The 16,727-nt window shown below is 41.5% G+C and overlaps 1 protein-coding gene across 6 annotated transcripts in view; it reads left to right on the top strand.

Annotated features, from left to right (window-relative positions):
* The window catches only part of LRP1B (LDL receptor related protein 1B), a 2,031,260-nt gene that overhangs the window by 1,460,336 nt on the left and 554,197 nt on the right, over positions 1-16,727 (top strand). For all 6 annotated transcript variants that reach the window (XM_068245873.1, XM_068245875.1, XM_068245874.1 and 3 more), the window contains exon 33: positions 3,358-3,498. In XM_068245873.1, coding sequence (XP_068101974.1) covers positions 3,358-3,498 — 141 coding nt within the window. The remainder of the gene's footprint in view (positions 1-3,357; positions 3,499-16,727) is intronic.

Genomic DNA, 16,727 nt, shown 5'->3' on the forward strand with positions numbered 1-16,727 from the left:
GGGTCCCCGGTTTGAATCTCAGCCAAGACACAATCTGCACAGAGTTTGTATGTTCTCCCTATGTCTGCGTGAGTTTCCTCAGGGCACTCCACTTTCCTCCCCATTCCAAAAACATACAGATAAGTTAATTGGCTCCCCCCTAAATTCGCCCTAGACTATGATACATACACTACATGATACATTCATAGACATATGACTATGGGAGGGATAGGATTGCGAGCTCCTCTGAAGGATAGTTTGTGACAAGACAATATACTCTCTACAGTGCTGCGGAAGATGTTAGCGCTATATAAATACTCAATAATAGCTTGGCACTGGTGAGAAAAAGTCATACTCTGAGGAAAAAATAGATGTGGCTACTGTGGAGATTAGTTAAATGCTGTCTGTAACCTCATCTGAGAGACATTTTTCTTAGTTCCTGTTCTGACAGGAAGCTGGTAGATCTATTGAACACATAAAGAGATAACCCAAATAGTACTTTTCTTAGTAGGGCAGGTAGGAGTTCAAACCTTTGACTTATTGCCTTCTCTCTTTTCTTGTCTCTAGGACTTCACATTAAAGTTGTAGACATACATGGAGGTCCAAAGGCAGAGATAATTTTTAGAACCACCAACCTTTTGGTTAACAGCCAAATGCACTAACCAATTGTGCCACAAGGACTGTGTATAGGTCATGGCTGCTAAATGGCTATCTGGGGTTTTCTTCGGACAACTGTTGAACACAAAATGCAAGGCCATTCCTAGCAGGAAGGGTTGCATGGCCCCCTAGCTTTTCATCCTTCCCACCCTTGCCCTGGAATCTTCCAGACTTTTGACATCCTACAAATCCCAAAGAGAGAGAGAGAGAGAGAGAGAGAGGGAGAGAGGAGGTGTGTGTGTGTGTGTGTGTGTGTGTGTGTGTGTGTGTGCGTGCGTGCGTGCGTGCGTGTGTCTTTTTGCCATTGAATCTGTAATCCGGATTCGGATATCTGGGTGATATCCTCAGATATCCGGGTGATATCCTCAGATATCCGGGTGATATCCGCGGATATCCGGGTTGGCTGTAAAAATATCCGCAGATAGCTATCCGGATTTAAAAAAAGCTACCCGGATATCCGAAATCCGGATGAGCATCCCTGTTTCCAACGTTTCCACCTTGCTTAACCCTAATATTTCTTCACTGTGCCTAGCCCTAACAGTAACCACTACTCATTTTTTGTCTTTAAAGCGGTATTGTCACCATAAAAATCAAATTTCAACAGCAACTGTCTGAGTTTATTAAGTGAAAAAGATGCTAATATCGCATTCAAAACTTGCAAAACTTTTTCTGCTGTTATAGTTTGGAGTTATTACATACTTTAGGAGCACTGGCCCTAGTGCCAAACAGTGCCAAAAAGTTGAATGCTGGGAGTTATTTTGCATGCTGGGAGTTATTTTTATCTATAATATATTCCTCCTCTTCCATTTATTTCCCTGCCTAGCTGATCACTTGTGTTTACAAGCAAGGCTGAGGTGACTCAGTGATTGGATATGTAAATAAAAAAAAGACTCTGGGAGGAGGGCAGCTAATGAACACACAATGAGCAAGAGAAAGGAGGGGGAAAACAAGAGTCAGGGAGGATATGATGTCAGCATTAGCTTGGCAAGATGGCCACTGCCTAGAATAGGATTCTCTGCTTTTACTTTGTAAAATTCACAGGAATCATTACGTGGATAGCACAATACATCTGTTATGTAAGTAGAAGTAGTATTTATCTACTTATATATGTGTTTTTTATTTCTAGGTTAGCATGGGTCTCACTTGTTCTTTAACGTCACATTCATTTCGCCAATATCTCTATATTTTAACACATAGTAATGAAAGCTGTTGTTATTAGAATCTCATTGACCATCACTGCTGAGCAGTTGACACTGCAAATGACCGCTTTGATCTGAGATAATCCCATGTCAGTACATTGGAAACGGCGTATACGCTTTCCATGCTGGCAACTGCTCACTGTTTACATTTTAGAGATCCTGCGTCTGGCATAACGTACAAGAGATGTGACTTTATCTTTTCCCTTTACCGACTAGAGAGAAATAAGCTCAGGAAGCAAGAGACAGCTGGGCGATTCAGCACTGAGATCTTCTCCTGTCTCCTCAGGCAAAAGTTGTCAGATTAACTTAGAAAATCAAAATATTTACTTACAGAGGCAACATGTGTCAGGTCAACGCTTCCTGGGCATAGCAGCTCTCTGCTTCAGCAGAGTCACTACACCAAAGTGTGATCCCAAATTAATGGTTAATCAAAGTGAGCCTGAGGTGAAAATAAACTGATGAGATAAATAATTGTATTTATCCTCCTACTCCTAATTTTTTTTTTTAAGTATCCCAGGGTTTTCTTTTATATTTAAACATCTACAAAGTAGATTGAATGAACTATTGACCTTTTTTCATCTCCCTCTCTTCTCAGAAGTTGTATTCTGCCAGGAAGAGTTTTATGGCTGTAATCTGCTTATCAGTGAGGTTTACTAAATTTCCGATAAGATAGAAGCTGTCACTTCCATATCCAAAAATTAACTCTTTTTAGGCAGCAAAGTAAAACAGTCTTGTTATTAAACTTAATATGTTTTTCCCTCTACATACACCTGTTTATCTCATCATGTCACTTCGGGTACACTTTAATCAACTAGCGCTCAAAACCCAAGTTCAGCCAGGGGTTTTAAACATTGGCCTCAATTCACTAAGATCATGCTGGAGATAATCAGGCAAGAGAAAACTTACCTCCACACAGTGAGAGAGTTATCTTATCTCTTCATTCCTTAAGTTACCTCCTCTGTAGTTAATTTACCTCCTCTGTAGTTAATTTACCTCCTCAGTAGTTATTTTCACACGCAGTTAATAAACAGCCTGTCTTTAACTCTGGAGTTATTTTAATGATTGAAGAGTTAACTTAAAGACAGAAGAGCTAACTTTAGGTTTGCCTGAGGTAAAATGTTTCCTGAATACGACATGCCTCATCACCATGGTGACCACTCTAGAAATGTTATTAAAGACAGGAGATAAGCTTAGTGAATTGAGGCCATCGTATCAGTCACTATGCTGTTTCAGTTACTGAGATCACTCATGAGAGAATCTCAGATAACTAGAACAGCATTAGAGAGTGATCAGCATCAGTGAGGTTTTTTTCTTAATAATTTATACCCCCCATTAAGACCATTAACCCTTGCCTCCCTGAAATGTGAAAATTGCTGTGGTTTTTAGGTGAAAACCCTGTGGTTGAGAAGTGGGTGACCAACTTTAGTGCAAGAACTTGAACACGTTAAATTCAGCCACATCCTGTTTGTTCTGAAAAAGTTGAAAATGTTGCACACTATAGATTTTCTTAACTGTTTTGCAGATAACAAGCTCTGGTGGGCTGATCAGAATCTCGGGCAGATTGGAACGTGCGGTAAGCGGGAAGGTGAAAGCGCGTCCATTGTGCGGAACAAGACCGCGGGAGTCGTTCATATGAAGCTGTATGATAAGGAGGCACAGCAAGGTAATTTCTTACTCTTCTACACATCTACACAGTGTTTATCTCATTCATCAAATGGCTGATAAGGATTTTATTTCATACAGAGCCATATATTTCATATTGTAATTTCTTCTTCTGAAAAGGAGATAAAGCAATAAAAGCGCAATGCTTACTACGACTGTTTTGCTTGGAAGCCCGTGTTTTCAGATCCCAAAAAGGGGAAGGGATTGTAAAAGGTGGCTTAGTTGGTACTAATGAAGGTAAATATAATATGTTAGCCTGTGTGGAAAGGATCAGAATCCATCATGGTTTTTTTCTTGCAGTCTTTGTCCCAGCCAGTGTCGCTTGCCAATTTTGGAAAAGTAATTTTCTCCAATGTATTTTAGGCAAATAAAATGCTGTTTTTGATTTTGAGAAAATATATCGTTATTTTTACCACAGAAGCAAAGAGTCCAGGAGCATGCACAAAGACGCAATTGAAAAGGTGTGCCAAGGTCCTCGCCCTGTACCAAGGGGTCACAAACACTGTAATCCTCCAAAGGACGGGCACCACACAGCATGTATTTAAAGCTCAGTTACTTTATTGTAGCATAGGCATAATGACAGCAATGACAGCCCGCTGTTTCGGCCCCATAGGCATTTCTCAAGTTGCCAAATGGTTGACCGAAAGTTTTGGGCGCGCAAAGTCTGTTGAACGCGAAACGTTGCATCGTGTTGCAACGAAAACGGCGCACCAGATGCGCTCTTATAGGCGCATTGGGTGCCCCGTTTTCGTTACAGCGTAATGTGACGTTTTCACGCCGGACTTTGCGTGCGATCGCTAATTAGCGTGCCCTAAGAATCTTTTGGTGTGACAAGGGGCTTTTCACAAGCATGCTAACAGTTAGCACCGCTTTGTGAATCAAGCCCCATGTTTTAGTCTATCCTTGGTGGAGGAGTGTTACCCCCTTTTTTGTGTGTGTCTTAAAGAGAAACTGTAACCAAGAATAGCTGATACCCCCTTTCCCACGAGAAATCTATTACTTTTCTCAGGGGAGAGCTGTATGGCTGATATTGTGGTGAAATCCCTCCCACAGCATGATGTCAGCGCCTCACGGCACTGAGGAACTGACATCACACTTTGGGAGCCTTGTTGCATTGTGGGAAATAACAGCTGTCTCCAACCGCTGAAAATGCAAGCAGCATCTCCTTCCAGTGACATCACCTGCCAGCAGTAAAATGTCACCATTTATACATAATTATTGTAAATATTAAGCACTTTTTATTAGATTATTTTCACTGGAGTTCCTCTTTAAGAGAGAGCCTTTTAAACTTGAGTGGGGTCAGATCCAATCTCCCACCTGCTGTCACAGTGGTTGCCTTAGTGGTGACCCAAACATTTATAAAAGGTTCTGTCTGGTACTAACTTCCTACACTATCCAGGGCTCTCAATCATCTTTCCCTTTGTATTTTCCAAGAAATATATATTTATTTATTTTAAAAATGCATTTTTAAACATTAGCTTTATACAAGCAGTGGGGGGCCTAGAAGTAAATGAAAGCACTAACGATTGCGTTTATAGTCTATTACCTCTTTTCTTCCTGTCTATTAATGCCATGCATTGACATCTTGCAAGAAAATGGCCTTGTGCTCCCAGGGAGTGTTTTTTTTTTTTCCTAGTCAGCCTTTAAACAGTTCAGTGTTTTTGTTTCTCTGATAATTTCCTATAAAACCGTGAATTGTTACAGGTTGATTAACCTCCGAGGATTCCTCTGTTATTCATGACTGCTACTCTCCGCACCGCGAGGATGCACAATAGATCAATGAATAAGACGACTATGAAAAACCAGCCTGGCAGAGCGTCAATTTCTGACTGCAACTTCTTAAAGACCATTATCAGCGTGCGCAGCACATCCCCAGATCAAACAAGCTCCGTGGCTTGCATAATCTATCCCGGTATAAATGCTGGTTTAACAGTGTCGTGTATACCCACCGTTTAAATATAGATCACCTTTTTTCCTCGGTTTAGTTACAGTGATGCTGCCGAATCTGCTTGCCCTACATAGGAGGAATAGCTTTCTGGAGAGAGGGCTGAACGTCTCTGTGAAGGCTGTTTTTTTGCGGGAGAGACGTGCCTGGAACGTTAATGTGTCTATAGACCAAAAGGCTTTTCCCATCAGTAAATTGGCAGTGTTGGGAACTCTGCTTGGTGCACCTTTGTAAATGGCAGTTTATATTTAAATGTAGTGGGTACGGGTCAGAGAGTTACTGTCAATGGAAAGGGCCAAAAACATCAAGGACAACACTCACCCTGGAAACGCCTTGATTGAGCTCCTTCCACCAGGTAGACGGTTTAGATCAATCCGCATAAACACAAACAGACTGAAAACCAGCTCCTTCCCATCTGCCAAAAACGTGTTAAACATTGTCCAAGTGGATTCAACCTATAATGTACATTGAAGTGGTAAATATATCCCACGTATCAATAAAACTGACTTTATTTGTCACAATATTTATTTAAAAATGTTTTGTGCACTTATTACTCAAAAATGCTGAACAGATATCCCCTGAATACTATTGCACAGAGGTTGGCTGACACCTGGGAGGATGAATATATGGAGCTGGGGTATTTGTGGGGTGAATCAGTGGGGTGTAGCTATCTCATCTCCAATTTATCTATGGTGTGTACTTCCTTGGTACAGATCGGAGAGTAAGGCTGGTTTCACAGTGGGACGTTGCGTTTTAGGGGACGTTATGGTCGCATAACGTGCCCCTAACGCAACGCCTGGTGGTGTTGGAGCAGGACGCTGCCAAGAGCCGCGTTACAAGCAGCTCTTGGTGCGCATGCTCTGTCGGAGGCACTGCGGAGACCACGTGAGCGGAGCTCTCCGCATCACGTGGTCCCGCCAGCCAATCCGCGGCTGCTCCAGGATGTAAACACTGCAAGTGCAGTGAATAATAAGTAGCCATGTGCCTGGCTATGTAGCGGCCTCTCCCCGCCTCCTCTCTGCCCATAAAATGAAAAAAAAACCTACTGAGCATGTGCAAACAGTCTAACGCGGCTTAGCCGCGTGTAAAGTACTGCATGCAGTACGTTATCAGGACGTGCTGCGTTACAATGTAACGCAACGTGGGCACTGTGAACAACCCATTGATTTTTCATTGCTGTGCGTTGGGGTGCATTACAGGCTGCTCTAACGTGCGCCTGTAACGTCCCACTGTGAAACCAGCCTTACTGTCAATGGGCAACCATTTAGGAATTAAAGTATCAAATAAAAAGATACTTACCTGAGAGAAAAGCCTCTGGATCTTCCAGAGGCTTCTCACATTCTCCTCCAGACAGGGGCGTAGCAATAGGGGGTGCAGAGGTAGCGACCGCATCGGGGCCCTTGGGCCAGAGGGGCCCCGAAGGGCTCTCCCTCATCTACATTATTACCTCTCTATTGGCCCTGTGCTCATAATAATCATTTCTATAGATTCTGTGAATAGTAGTAATCACTAACAAACTGTTTCCCAGCCTCTTCTTGCACCTCTGACACTGTAGTTGCCATTGGCAGGTTTTGGCATGCCGTATCAATTGTTATGTATAGAGTGCTTGGGGGGCCCCATGTAAAACTTGCATCGGGGCCCACAGCTCCTTAGCTACGCCACTGCCTCCAGACCATCACAGCTGACTGGGACCACTTCTGAAAATCACAACCGTGCTCCTCTTCATGCATGAGCGTGGCCATGCCGCTTCCTCACCTGCTCAGTTACATGGAACCTCATGAGTGGCTCCAGCTTACTGCACAGAGGCAGCCATACTCACACAGGTGCAGTATGGCCATGCTTGTGCATGAAGAAGAATCCAGTTGTGATCAGAAATCCAACAAGTTTGTCAGATTTCTTGCGGGGTTCTCATCCTGAAGTTTGGATCAGGAAACAGTTGAAACAGTGTAAATCCCTCTAAAACTTAAATATAAGTTTTGAAGGACATTTAAGAGGAACTATAAGCCAGGATTAACCTTCATCCCAATCGGTAGGTACCCCCTTTGCCATGAGAAATCTCTACATTTTCTAAAATAGGTCAACAGGGACATCTGCATGGCTGATATTGTGGTGAAACCCCTCCTATAGTGAGATATCAAGGCCACGACCCTGAACTGACAGTTTGCTGTCCGTGAAACTTGTTGCATTGTGGTAAATTATGGCTGTTTCCAACTGCCAAGCAAGCAATATATCCGTCTGTGCATAGTACTGTCAGTAAACAAACATTTCACGGAGGTCACCTGACTAAAGATGTTGCCACCTGTGATAAATTTCAGAATTTAAATCTGGATGAGGAGAGATTTAACAATGGGCAAACACCGACTAGTTAATTTATAAATTCATATTTTAAACAAAAAGTTACAATTGTACTCATTACATTATTTTCACTACAGTTTTCATTTAGTAATGCTTTGCTGACCACTCTCGTCTGGTGACCCTGTCTCCAGCCTGTAGGTGTCACTGTTACGTTATCTACAGTGTACTGTATATCAGGAACTATTCTAGCCCTGCAGTGTCTTTGTTTACCCTGGTTTCTTCCCTTGCTTTGCTAATTGCTCAAATTTAATAAAACAAACAAACAAATACCTAAGGAGAGGCAAGGGTCTGGGTCCTATAGAGCGTTTCCACTCCTCCTTGTCCTCTCGTTCCAGCACTGGCTCCTCATTAGCAGTCTTCAACCGATGGGTCAAAAACTGCTTTCTGACACTACGAGAGGCTTTGGAAGTTTTCGAGGACCCGTCTCGAATGCTCCCAAAGATGGGCTCTTTCATACTGTGCATGTGCGAGTGCGCAAGAGAGCTAGTTCGAGCATGCGCAGTACAGAGCGGCCGGTCTTCTGAAGACTTTCAAAGTCTCCTGTGGTGAGAGATTTGAATGGGGTAGCCAGCACTGGAACAAGGAGACTGTGAGAGGAATGGGAAGGCTCTATAAGACCCAAAGCATTCCTTCTCCTTTGGTAAGTATCTTTTTTTTATTTTAGCTTCAGACTACCTTTAACCCAGTTCAGTAAACCACTATTTATTACACACTTTCCTGATTACAATACACAACCACAACAATAGATGTGCATTCTATATGTCAAGGCCTCATCCAGCCTCAAGTTAAGGTCATACATCAGGTGACTTGGCAGCTAATCGACTATCCAATTTGATTATTATAATCAGAATCGGATGAAAATCAGTGATGCCAAGTGCATGCTCGGCCAACAATGTGACCAATCTTAGCCCGATTGGTTGCATTCATCCGTTGGACATGCTGCAAGATGTAGAGCCAACTTGCTTGATTGGGCATTCGACATATTGACACAAGCAACAAACACAATGGAACATGGTCTCTCCTAATGTTTAATATGCCCCCCTCCCGGTGCCTCCAGTGCATTATATACATTACCTGTCCACAACCACCGCTTGCTCCGGGCTTCCTCCGCCGTCCATACTTGCGCCCCACGTGGTTGACTAGTTGCATGGGTGTGTGTGTCACCCACGTGCCACGTTACTAGGCAATCATGTGGGGCGTGTTTATAGACGGCAGAGGAAGCCTGGAGCAAGCAGCGGAGGCATATTTGGGTGGACAGTGTTGAGGTGGTGGGTGCGGCATCACTAGGCCGATTCCAAATCGATTTCAGCATGAAATTGATCAAACATCAGCCTGCGGTGTATGGGCAGCCGACAGATCTCTCTCTAATCAGATTCGATTAGAGAAAGATTTGTCTCTTGGTCAAATTTGCCCATCATTGCTAGATATAGGGCTAACTTTAGCCTTTAAACCTCGTAACGGCCTTGAATAAGAAACAAGCTGCCAAGTGCTTTTCACACCTCTAGTACACTATACTCTGAATTCAATTATGGAAATCCTCAGAGACCCCGAGGGAAAAGAAGACCATCCTTTCTACAGAAGAGATGCGATACACATTTGAAAGATAAAATATTTTTGCCAGTGTCATGGAGTTCAGTTTTATGAGTTGACCATATGTGGAAAACGGACTGTCTGCTGCTCTAATAATCTAGCAATAAAGTTCTCCTCTGGGGTCTGGAGTGTAACAGAGCGGTTTTATCACTTGTCATTGGGTGTAACGCGCACCTGCCTGGCACAATTCCCACCAGCCCTGGCCTCAGACTGACCTCATCCTGAGCGAGATATTGAAGAAGAAAAACTCCTGGGTGATTTCACAGCTCGCTGGAATAAAAGTCGCATGCTCCTATGCATGTACGGTATAGAAAAATCATGCCATATCTGCTATTAAAGGGTCAATTCCAATAACAAAGTTTACACGAGCCTATAGATATGTCCAACGTTTTCCTTCTTCAAAACCATTATCCCGTGTGATCATGTACAGCTCGCCTTGCAGTGACTCGGTTCCCTGGCTTCATTTTATGTTGCCACAGTGCTTCGTCCCGCTGACAGGCATATAGATTTAATCATCTCCAGAAAAATGTTTTTCTGTAAGTTAAAGTGATTCGCACACAGCTGCAGAGCTCTTCTCATTGATAGCATGTGAAATAGTATGATGCAAGCAGCAAGGAAAGAAGCTTGCAGATGTAACATGATCGTCAAGGCCAGATTTATACTTTTGGGCCCCTAGGTCAAGTATTTTATAGCTCCCCTTCCATGTGTAGCAGCGTCCCTCCCATTCCATGTGCAGCCCCCTCTTCCATGTGTAACATTCATGTACAGCATCCCCTCCCATTCCATGTGCAGCCCCCTCTTCCAAGTGTTTCATGCGTCTACAGCAACCCCTTATTTTCATGAACCCTTTGAGGAACCCTTTTAGGTGCCTCTTTCATATGTGCCACACCTCTTTTATGCCCAGGTGCTCCCATGGGCCGCAGCTGCCCAAGACCTTTGTGGCCTTTACTGAAATCCAGGCCTGGTTATAGTCCAAGAATACCTACTTTACCTTCCATACATGAGCAGCCCTCATTTTCTGATATGAGCCGGACAAGGGTTGCAAATATTTTGTCACCAAATATCAAACTATTGGGCTCATTAAAATTAAAGGTAAAAGGATGGCAATATATAAAAACTTGGCAGATGAGCTTTTTGTCCAGGGGCTTGTGCAAAGGACAAGGAAACATGAACTAGGCATGGATGAAAAACAATTTAGCCACCTGTTTACAAAAGGGTTCTTTACTGAAAGAGTGGTTAATGTATTACCTCAGAAAGTACATTTGGTAAATTCTGAGTCTGAGAAGTATTGGACCAATCGGAGAAGGTGGAGGTCTACCGTGAACACCAGAATACAGCAGAAATTTTAGACCAATCACAAGACTCGGGTATTTTCAAGTCTTGAGATTAGCTTGATTTTAGGCCAATCACAAGGCTTAGAATTCAGAAATACTCAGTAGTATTGGACAAATCAGAGGATGTGTCGATGTATTGTGGAAATTGGAATTCCACGGAAATTTTAGGCCAATCACAAGACTCGCAATATACGAGTTTTGTGATTGGTCTAAAATTTCTGCGGTAATGCAATTTATGCAGAAAAAGTCTGTATCCTGTGATTGGTGTCCAATGCTTCTGAGCTTTGTGATTGGGCTAAAATGTCCAAGTTGCGGTAATGCTGCATTTCTGCAGATTACCCATTTACAATTTCCAGTGCCGGCTCCATCCTCAATTTTTTTAAGGAGAATAGTGGGAATAAATACTTACAAAGACTGTGTAATACTGTGTAATTTAAGACTGACAATAGATTTTAACAAAGCAAAGGAACAATGGATTTTAAATTGCAATTTTTCTCAGTTTATAAAAACATTTTTCCTTTGCATTTTTAACCACTTCAGCCTACAGGGTTGAGAATTTTTTACATCTGAGCAACTTTCACCTCCCATTCATTTGCCAATAACTTTATCACTACTCATCACAATGAATTGATCTATATCTATATATTGTTTTTTCCGCCACCAATTAGGCTTTCTGTGGGAGGTACGTTTTGCTAAGAGTCACTTTACTGTAAATGCATTTTAACAGGAAGAATAAGAAAAAAACGGAAAAAATTCATTATTTCTCAGTTTTCAGCCATTATAGTTTTAAAATAATACATGCCTCCATAATTAAAACTCACGTATTGTATTTGCCCATATGTCCCGGGTATTACACCGTTAAAATTATGTCCCTATCACAATGTATGGCGACAATATTTTATTTGGAAATAAAGGTGCATTTTTTCAATTTGCGTCCATCACTATTTAGAAGCCCATAATTTAATAAATCATATTGATATACTCCTTTGACATGAATATTTAAAAACTTTTTAAAAAATATTTAAAAAGTTTAGACCCTTAGGTAACTATTTATGTTTTTTTTTATTATTATTTTAATTTTTAATTTTATATTTTATTAAAACTTGTATGTGGGTATTTTTTGGTGTGGGAGGTAAACAGGGGATTTTACATGTGTAAAAATGTATTTATTCAATGTAAGGTGATTTTTGGTGTAGTTTGCTATTCGGCCACAAGATGGCCACAGTCAAAAAGTCCTGGGAGCGATCGAGCTCGCTCCCAGGAAGAAGATAGAAGCAGGGGAACTTTTTCATCTCAGAAAAGCCGGAGCGTCTGAAGAGACTCTGTCGGCTTTTCTCTGGGGGGGTCCGATCAGTGAAAGGGATTTATAATCCCTTTCATTGATCGCTGGGCTAACGGCCCCCAGCAGGAGCACGCACGGGGGGGCCCGCGGGAGTGCGCAGCCTAACTGGACGAAAAATTTTCGTCCAGTTAGGCTGAAGTGCTTAAAATCGATTTTCTCAAAAACTTTCTTTTTTTTTCTTTTTTTAAAGAAAAAAAAAATATTTTTGGGACTTGTTCCCACTCTTCTCCTTAACATGCGTAGTGATTTAGGTGACAATGATATGTATGGCGACTATGCTATTAACCGCTAAATGGCTCAAAATCACACAAAAATTACACAAATTGTGGAATTATGGATCCTATTTGTATAAATAAAATTAATAGTGATTTTTGAAATGTTACATTACGATTTTGCATTATAATTGCAAATTAGGATGATGCAAAATTTGCGCTCTTCACTTTTCCTGGCATACTAGGCACTATTTCCAGGACAATTTCGCTCATGTGTAGATGAGATGATCAGTCGTCTGACACCAGTATCCATACTTTGACCATTTGAGCTGTGTTTTTTTTTTTTTTTTAAATTTACAGGATACCCAAGCTGCTAGTCGGGGTGACCCAGAATCATTCCTAAATTATAGGGGACTAAAAGAGACAGAAAAGCCCTCCTACTAAAAGCCAACACTCAGTGTAGTTTGCCATCTTAAAACAAATGGTATTTGCAATAATTTAGCTTTAAAGAGACTCTGTAACAAAATGTTCAGCCTTATTTCTTCTATCCTATAAGTTCCTATGCCTGTTCTAATGTGGACTGGCTTACTGCAGCCTTTCCTAGTTGCACAGTGGCTGTATTATCTCTGTTATATAGTCTAATCTTCTTTCTTCTGACGGTTTTGTCGGGCTCAGGCACTCAGGCTGGAATGTGCTGTTATGCTTGTGATAGGATAGAAGTTATACACACCCTCTCCACGCCCCCTGCAGGCTCTGTATGAGTCACAGACTGATATTCTCTCAGCATGATGGTTAGCAGCCATGTTTTTTGTTTGTAAACACTGCCTAAAACTGGCAATTACAAGCCAGGATTGCAGCAGGGAATGGCAGAAACAGCAAAGAGCGGCCCAGGAGAACATAATGAATAGATTGGTATGCTTTTTATTGTAAGAATTTTAGAGTACAGAATCTCTTTAAGTGAGGGCTTGTGGTCTTCTCTTCCACAGTGCAGCATCACTACTGATTATGCAAATGGTCTCTTTATGCCCGTAAAGCCATGCTTACATTTAGAGCCGCTGGTGTATAGCAAGCCTATAGCTTATAAAATTTACAGCGCCACATCAACCCACCATGCAGACAGCCTGTTGTTGAGCACATCAGTGCATGGCAGAAATTAATATGACTCTATGGGATAGGACTTGGGCCAGAACAATAGAATATACCCAAGCAGCCCAGGGTGACCCAAAACTACTAGGAAAGTATGTGGGACTACTGCCCTTTTCTCATATTTTCTGTTCTCAAGTTCCTGTATTTCGGTGATGTAGCATTTACTATAGTGTAATTACAAACAACTACAAAAAGCATCCATACTGAAAAGGTCAAACCAGGGAGAAATGACTTAAACGAGGTATCCCATGAATTTTAAATCCCAAATTAATGACAAGTGACTGCTTAGACATTCCTTGTTTAATGCTGGGTACATTTAAATTGAATGGAATTGTTATCTCCTTCTGAAGACTATATTGGCAAAATCATCAATATAAGAGACAAGCCCATTAACAGTATCACTGCAGGTACCTTAAGAGCTCCATTAGTATGAAAAATGTGCAGTTTAGTAGTGTTTAAGGTGCTTCCATTGCTGCCTCTCCTGGATTCCGAAGTACAATTAGGTACTTCATTATTCAATGTGACACCAAGCGCAGGAGGACCGGGACAATGTTCGTTAGTCAAGTAGACCGTTGTGTTTTCGATTGCTAAAAGACAACTTTATCTGGACAGCGGTGGACAATGATAAATAACTGTAAAGTTTAAATACTGCAATCAAGATACAAATAAAGGCAATATTAAAAGAAAAGTTGTAATCTCCAGGGAAAGCCCTACGTTTAGGAGCAGCCAATGTTGTGTAGGTTTTTGCCCTGAATTTTCAAAAAGAGGAACAGCTTAAAATGTCTTTTATTTCCCCCCTGAAAATGTGTTTGTGTTGTTTTGGTCTGTCTATTAATCTTTGCAGTATCTTGTTGGCTAAGAAGTTAGCATTCATTCTACACAGAAGGGATAAAGTGTACCAGAGACAACAAAATCCAAAATATTTATACATACCTGGGGCTTCCTCCAGCCCCCTCCAGACTGATCGGTCCCATGCCATCTTTCTCGGCCTTCCTATTCTCCTGCTAGAAACCCCGTAAGTTGGTGCATGCACAGTGTGGCTATGCGCGCCCCGATCTTGCTTCCACGGCTGGGAGCATTCTGCGCCTACTGGCCAAAGGAGCGTGGTGGGTCCTGTGGCCGGGCTGCGCATGTGCAGTGCGTATCCGACTGGCCAGGCTAACAGGGCTTCTAACAGGAGAAAGGGAAGGCGGAGGAAGACGGTGTGGAGGGGACTGGAGGAAGCCCCAGGTATAAGTATTTTGGATTTTGTGGTGTGGAGTTACTTTAAATATCCCTACCCTAATGTAAAGCCAGTCTTTGTGTGTGTGTGTGTGTGTGTGCGTGCGTGCGTGCGTGCGTGCGTGCGTGCGTTCATGCGGGCAATTATAGTGATGAGCAGAAATTACACCCATACATAATTACGCATTGTAAAACGCAATTACACATCACAAACGCAATCTTAATGCGAAATTTCGGGGGAGTAATGTAATTAATTTCGTAGGTAATTGTGACTATTCGTAATTATGCATGAATTTACGTGTAATCTTTGGTGTTAAATAGCAAAGCCCCCATACATACTATTGCTACCAAAATTGCTACATATGTGAAGAAGAATAGTGGTTACGAGTTACAAAAACAATTGTTCAAAAAGAATTTGTAGTTTTTGAAAAAATTGATTTTAAAAATACAAAAAGAAATTGTTTTTTGTAAACTGTCATTTTTCTGCGTTAAAAAAACTATTTTTCTTTGCATTTTATAAGTCGATTGTCTCAAAAACTACAAGGTCTTTTTGAAAAAGTATTTTTTTCACTTGAACCCACTATTCTTCTTAACACATGTAGCAATTTTGGTAGCAATAGCATGTATGGGGCTTTGCTATTTAACGCCAAAGTCGGCACGAAATTACGCGTAAATGATGCGTAAATTCATGCGTAATTATAAATGATTACACAAAGTGAATTGAATTACGAATTTGCAATTACATATAGGTGTAATTGCAAAAATGTACGCGTAATTTCGCGTAATCGTAATTAGCAGATTACGAACATCACTAGGCAATTAACTTTTGGGTTGTATCAGAGAATGAAGCCATCAAAATGAAACAGATAACATGATGAGCACATAGAAGCTCTATACAGACAGTTGCAAGAATCTGACCTCAGGATTACTTGCCTAAGGACAGTTAGAGATGTAAAACGACAGATGTACACTGTTACTACATAAATGTGTAAAAAAAGATTTGAACTTCTTTATCTAAAGGCCACTTTTCTTAACTGATTCTTCTTGACCTGACTTAAGCTTTTGAGAGTGTTAACCAACCTTTTCTACTCCAGACCTTAATCGGTTGAAGTGTCACAGGGCTTAGTCCTTGGACCTTATCTTGTCTTTATCTACGGCTATGGTCTTGCCTAGCATATTACATGCTCTGGTTGGCCAGTTTCTCATATATGCAGATGATACCCAAATATCTCTCTCTCTCTCTCTCTCTCTCTCTCTCTCTCTCTCTCTCTCTCTCCTCCTGAACTTTCTGTTGTGATTCTCTTACACCCCTTACTGGTTATAACTTCCCAATAACACCTGTCCATAAATCGTGTTTCTCAGGGGTAATACTTGAGATGTTTTTAGTCAGCACTGGTATTGACAAGTTAACCACCTGACCTCCAAGCTGTCTCCAACTCCACCCCCCCTCCACAAATAGTATTTGTATAGTGCTGACATTTTCTACAGTGCTTTACAGAGTACAGTATATAGTCTTGTCACTAAATGTCCTTCAAAGGGGCTGAAAAGCTAATCCCCAACATAGCCATATATCCATTGTAGTCTAGGGCCGATTTTAGTGGAAAGCCATATCTGTATGTTTTTGAGATGTTGGGGGAAAACTGACAATCGGGAGGATACCCACGCAGACATGGGGAGAACATATAAACATGCAGATTGTGGACTAAGAAAATTGGTATCAAAAAGAAAAAAAAAGCGGAGTGAGAAACCACAAAGTGGGGTTGAGGGGAAGGGGTGGAGGGCAACATAATATGTTATCTGAAAGTTATTTGGTCAAGATTATCTCCTCAACTCATTTTATTTGAGAGTACATAAATACAGTACCGTAATTTAATGCTGTGAACTTTTGGCCCCTGTTTGTATGGTGGTTGAAGTGTCATGGGTTTGGGCTGCATCATTGCTGCCATCACTGGGGGGCTACATTTCATTGAGGGAACCATAAGTGCTGACATAAACAGTGATGTACTTAAGCAGAACATAAGCCCCTCTCTTTGGAAACTGGGCTGCAGAGCTGTATTCCAACAGCATAACAACCCCAAACACTTC

The sequence above is a fragment of the Hyperolius riggenbachi genome, chromosome 7 (genome assembly GCF_040937935.1).
Source record: "Hyperolius riggenbachi isolate aHypRig1 chromosome 7, aHypRig1.pri, whole genome shotgun sequence".
Classification (NCBI taxonomy): Eukaryota; Metazoa; Chordata; class Amphibia; order Anura; family Hyperoliidae; genus Hyperolius; species Hyperolius riggenbachi.